Source organism: Ixodes scapularis, unplaced genomic scaffold, assembly GCF_016920785.2.
Source record: "Ixodes scapularis isolate PalLabHiFi unplaced genomic scaffold, ASM1692078v2 PGA_scaffold11__112_contigs__length_91849675, whole genome shotgun sequence".
Classification (NCBI taxonomy): domain Eukaryota; kingdom Metazoa; phylum Arthropoda; class Arachnida; order Ixodida; family Ixodidae; genus Ixodes; species Ixodes scapularis.
Genome location: NW_024609837.1, coordinates 53,807,567 through 53,813,348, shown reverse-complemented (window position 1 = coordinate 53,813,348; position 5,782 = coordinate 53,807,567). Strand labels below are relative to the sequence as shown.

The 5,782-nt window shown below is 49.2% G+C and overlaps 1 protein-coding gene across 1 annotated transcript; it reads right to left on the bottom strand.

Moving 5' to 3' along the window:
* Nucleotides 1-2,156: 2,156 nt before the first annotated feature.
* Nucleotides 2,157-5,581, bottom strand: LOC8042506. The gene is made up of 2 exons (XM_029995681.4): nt 5,397-5,581; nt 2,157-2,880 (listed from the first exon to the last, which is right to left on the bottom strand). Exons 1-2 carry the CDS (start codon nt 5,570-5,572, stop codon nt 2,655-2,657), a joined length of 402 nt encoding a protein of 133 aa, XP_029851541.2. The 5' UTR covers nt 5,573-5,581; the 3' UTR covers nt 2,157-2,654.
* Between the last annotated feature and the right edge of the window lie 201 nt (nt 5,582-5,782).

Here is a 5,782-nt window from a genome sequence, read left to right as displayed (position 1 = left end):
CCACACGAAAGCTCGTGCGGCTCGGGGTCCATAATATATGGGATCATTGGGATGAACTACCAGTAAGCCCATGGTCTCACAATTTACACGACTGAATCCAACGCCGGCAAGGAGAGCTACGCTCAGCCGGTTTGTATATACACCTCCTCCAGATTGTGAACAAAAGAAACGTATCCCTCTTGCCATTCGACACTCCATCAAAGTCGCACCTATCCCAAGAAACATGCACTCCATCTAAAAAGAGGCACGCCGAAAAGCCCGGATACGAGCCGCCAAAACCCAATACGAACTCTTCCTGAACTCTTCCTTTACCCTTTACAGAGACGCTTCCCCGTACCCCCAACAACCAGCCTATGCCATGAGCGTCACCGACGCCGTTGGCAAAGAACTGACGGCACAATCCCCACGACGTCTATAAAGACAGCAGAATAACTCGCCATTGCTTTGGCAGCCATCATTGGCGACGAGTACATCACAGTACTGACGGACTCTCAAACCGCCTGCCACAACTTCCGGCTAGGCCCTCAATGTTCTACAAAACATGCGCCAGCTTTCGGAATTCCGTATCGTCTAGGCTCGGATACGAGTCCTTTGAGGGGAACGAGGCGGAACTCGCCGCTGCCCGCGTTCATGCACACCGGGCCGTTTCAGAAGAGGGCAAAGACAAGCAGTCCCCAAGCACCCTCAAGCCCACTCATTTTCAAAGATACATGGATATCCTCGCCCACTACAGCCACGAACGACGACAGTTTCCGCCATTGCTCTCCCACCTTTTCATAGCCTAGGCGACCGCCTTTCGCCGGCTACAAACCATGCCCTATCCCCACAGCACTCTACTACACGCCATGTACCCCAACCTCTACTCCGATATCCGTAATTTGGGCTCCCAACCTGGCACCTTGTACCACATGGTATAGCAGTGTTAACAAACCCCATCCCTTACCCCCATCCTCACCCAACCTACGAGCCGTGGGCGGGCCAGCCGGCCAGCTCCGACCTCTCAGCCCAGTGTTGCCTGGGGGATAGGGCCCGGGCAGCCAGCATGGACAGGGGCTTCCCAGACTAGACGAGACCGACCAACGGGCGGGCACCAACCATCAGTGCCTGAACCTTGTTTTAATAAAAGTTTATTCACTCACTCACTCACTTGACTTACCTTTGAGTGCATGGTTGTTTAAACTGCAATCTAACTTCTTAAATTTTATTTTCCACGCTTGGCTGAAGTTGTAGAAGACACTATGTAGTTGAGAAGGAAACGGTGATGTCTGTGCTTGTTTTAAGTGTTTTGTATTATATTTATTAATCAAAACAGGATCATTTCATCGAGCTGAATTTTGTGCTAACCAAACTTGCGCTCTTTGTTTTCATTTAGAATAACACGTATTGAACATGTATGAGAGCGCCGCGCCAAATAAACACCACCAGGTACCGGCCACGGCATCGAATCACTCTGCGGACCAACCAATACGAGTTATGGGACGTTTCGCCATGTTGAAGAGAAAGTCATTTGTGGGGCCCAGGGCACGCAAGGAAGGAACACTGGATTGCTGGGCCTGTTCGGATAAAAGTATGTTTTTCTGTGTCCAGCCTGTTCTCGCGTGTGAGCAGCAAGCAACGATCCCCACAGTCGTCAGCGCGGCTGGCGCCTCAGTAGCATGCTAGTTGCGCATTGCGAAGAAACACTGATTGGCTGCAATAAGAGTGTGGGAGGAGCTTCTGGTGCATTCTTAACTTTATCTGACTAAAGCGGTTTGGAACGTGACCATTATAGCAGATGATGCCGCCGGCACCGCCCTGAAGATCCTAAAATCTTCAAGTACCCGTGGTGCCAGCTGTGTCGCTTCCTACACAGTGGTTGCCATTTTGACTCCAAGTTCGCATACGGCGCCAAAAAATCTGACGCTGTGTGAAAAATAAGTGTGACATAGAAACAAATGATAACATTGAGCTTTTGGAACATCTTGTTTAAAATGAGCTGATAAGTTTAGCGTGCGGACTCGCTGCTGAGCTGATCATAGCAGGCCACCAGAATTTTCGTTTCCTCTGGTCAATGAACCAATTTGATCAAATGCTGAAATGCTCAGATCGTACGTGGAAAGCACGAAACAATACACTTTGTAGCACATTTTGCTTAGAATCTTATAAAAACATTTGATTTAATGTCGGCAAAGTTTGTTTCCAAGAGGCTCGCACTTGATACTGGCCCTTAAGTTAATTTCCATAGTCCTTGGCTCTTGAACGTGTCGATTTTCGAAATTACCGCTGTCACCTGCTGAAAAATTGAATTGAGAGCAATATGTTTTCTTTTTCTTCGTCTTTTTGGGGTGGTCAAGATCTGATAGAAGATGCCGTTTTATTTCACGGGGCGAAAGATAATTCACAGTGGATACAGACACGACTTTGGGGGAACTCCATCTTGGTGACTGCAATTACAGGAGTCAACAGGACATAACTTTGTTCACCCAGATCTTCTAACGCATGTGTCATCAGACAACCTCAAAACCGTTTTTTTGGACAATGGCGTGCTTTCTTTCCCCGCTGGCTACACAAATTCTTCTTCAGGTCTTGGCGAGACATGTAACCTTGAGGAGTGAGGTCCGTATCCTCCTGGTGAGCAATGTGCGCGGTTCAAACACAGGGAGTTGGCGACGGCGTCAGGGCTCTCCGGTGGAAGGGCTGGGCGGGCTGAAGACCCTCGAGTACCAGTGGGCGTAGGAGCTGGAGTAGAGGGGCCCCTGGAGCACGAGGCGTCGGCGAGGGATGCCCAGCTCCAGGTCCACTTCTTGTCTCCGGGGGCAGGGCTCGGCCGGGCGGCGCTCCACCCGTTCCACTGGCGGGAGCGGAGTCCGGGCTTCGCATGCACGGCCCACCAGACGGCGTCTGCGACAGGGCGACCATTCATTCTACGCTGAAACCAGTTAGCATACTGCCGAACTGATTTGACATTGGGTACCATGATTGGTTATCACGTGACGCCTTATTTCGCCTTTTTAACGGCGTCTACAACCCAGAGAAGGCGTCGGATCCACTGTGGAGGTATACCCTGAAACGGTGCATCTTGTCTATTCTGCATGTGACAAACATAGAGCGTCGATTCCGCTGACAATGTGCGCTGACACGGTACCCCTTGTCTGTCTTGCTTACTGCCTACTTGATTTAAAAATATGAATTCCGTAGGACTAGCGGCGATATATGTAGTGGACGCTGAATTTGTTTTGGCTTTTTCGTTTTGTTTTTCTCCCAACTGGGCTTGAAAGAAGGATAAGTGCAACAGAATAACATGCCTGACGGGACATGGAATCCTTACAGTACGTATACAGAGATAAATGACGAAAGAAAAATGCCTTCAACTGAAAGTGCTAAACATTTCCCGCGCGCTAGATGAGGGCTGCCAAAACTAACTTTCTACTGCCTAACTGATATATCCAACCACTGAAATGGGTCATGACAAATTGACATCAGCCTGCGTTGGGGACAAGACACACCACGAGAGGTAGGGATTCTATAAGGTTAGTTGCCTGTCGAACAAGCACAGTAATGAAGTGAACAGAATAAAATAAAACAAAAAGTGAAGTTCAGTTATTTTATGGCTGTGGCCATGCAAAGCTCCTAAAAGAACGTATTTAACGGATTTTATAGAGTACCGGAGAAGCACGTCTTACTAAAAATAAGCGACATTTTTTTAATAGGCGAATTATAATATTTTTAAATATGCCAGTCTTTAGCAACAGGGCGCACATTATAAAATTATACTTTCGTAGAACAAAGACTGTGTTGGGCAAATGCACCATTGCTACTTGTTGACGCACTCGATCAACACTTTTGTCAAGCGCAAATATTTCAATATAATTTAATTAATATACAGGGTGAAACAAGGAGACGCAAGGCTCTTTAAATCGATCGGAATATTCGGTTTTGTAACCTATCGCGCTACGACTTTGTGCAGCGTTGCCCACAGATGGTGCATTTTTTTTTGTAAAATTTGCGAAGAGCGAACTTACCCGAGGAAAAAGTAAAGAAAGAAAAAGGCCTAGCTCCTATGGAAACACAGCGACGCCACCGGTCTGCAAACAACACGGCGCCGTTTCGCACGGGAGACAAGAGATGGCGCAAGCGGTCACGACGCCAACTGCCGCCAACGAACGAGCAGACGACGCAGAGAGCCGGCCCTTTTGCAGACAAGGAACTGCAGTTCCTTGCTGTTACCGCGCCGTAATTGCTTTTGGTGCATATCTCTCTCCGAGACATGTTCCTTTCCGCGGAATTTGTCTCCACAGTCCTTTCTAGGAGTGTCCCCAAGCATTCCGGTGCTTCGGTAGCCGGCAATGCTGCGGTCGTCGCCGGCGGTGATACGTGTTTTCGAGGTCGGCTACACGGTTATGCGTGTATGACCGAACGAAAACACGTTTTTTACAACCTCGCATGATTTTTGAACGAATTATCCATTACTCAACGTGTAAATTTATGGTAATTTGTGTAAATAGCGTGTATTTCACCCCAAATATTCGCCAAGTACACGGGACTTGCTAACAGTGTAGAACAACAAAAGCAGAGATAAACGATAAAAGTTATGTCCGGAGCAAGAATAAACGAGAGCCTTCTAGAAGTCCCTGACCCTACGCGCGGCATTATCCCCCCTTTAAAAGCGCATCGTCTCGATGCCGCGTGCAGGGTCACGGACTTCTAGAAGGCTCTCGTTTATTCTTGCTCCGGACATAACTTCTATCGTTTACCTCTGGTCTTGTTGTTCTAGAAAGTGCGTGTTCATTCTCGCCCCGAACGCGCTACGCTCGAAGGTTCTTCGCCGAATCTTCGAGATAGTGACGCACTCTGGATAAGAGGCTGCCCGCGACCTTGTCGAGTCAGTTTTTTGCCTCAGCGTTCGACTCTGCTGTCACGCCGACTTCGACGCCCGTGACACTCTGCTTTATTCTGTTCCCTTTTTATTTTTGGGCACAAGTTCGCCCCATTAAACGTTTAGTTTCTCCAATTATTATCACCTCATCACTTGTCATTCGTGACATTTTTGGTGGAGGTGCGGGGTATTTGCGTTCTATGCCCGTGGACCGTACACCTCCAGAAACACGCCGGCCAAGTGTCGTGCTCAGCCCCGGGAGGCTACCCTTCGCAGAAGACCTGATCACCAAGACCCGGTCAAGTCGCCGTAACCAAGGCCTACCGCCGGAACTCAGACCCCTGCCGCAGAAACTCTGGCCATTACCGATAACCACTAACCATGAGCCATCGGCCAAGCATTGGCCGATACATGACCACTCTTTGGCCATTGGCCAAAAGACCATCGCCAGCCACTGGCCAATGCTTGGCCAAATTCCGTGCTGCTTCGGACGTCAGAGCCGCGACACTTGGACCAAACGGTTTAAGACATATCCGCTTACCGTGCCCGCTTGCGGATGTCGCTGTCGATGTACATGTCCGCCGCAATCTGCCATTGGCTCAGAGGCTCTTGATAGCGCCCGTAGCTGCCGAAAGCGGTCGGCCGCGTCGGAAATGCAACTGGCAGTCGCAGTGGAGCTGTGTTGGCGTGGATGGACACTGCGTCGGCGGGAGCCATCGTGCGGAGGGAGACCTGCGCAGCTCAAATTAGTCATTTCTCATATCCAAAGCCAGGATAAATATTTACGGCCCTACCTGCTCACCAAAAAGTAAAATTTGCAACATTCGGAATCAAGGTTCAGCAGGACAGCAGCTGGTGTCAGAGAAGGCACCGTTCAAGAAGCATTAATTTTAACTTGCCTTCCTAGTTGGAAGTTGGCAGTGTTGT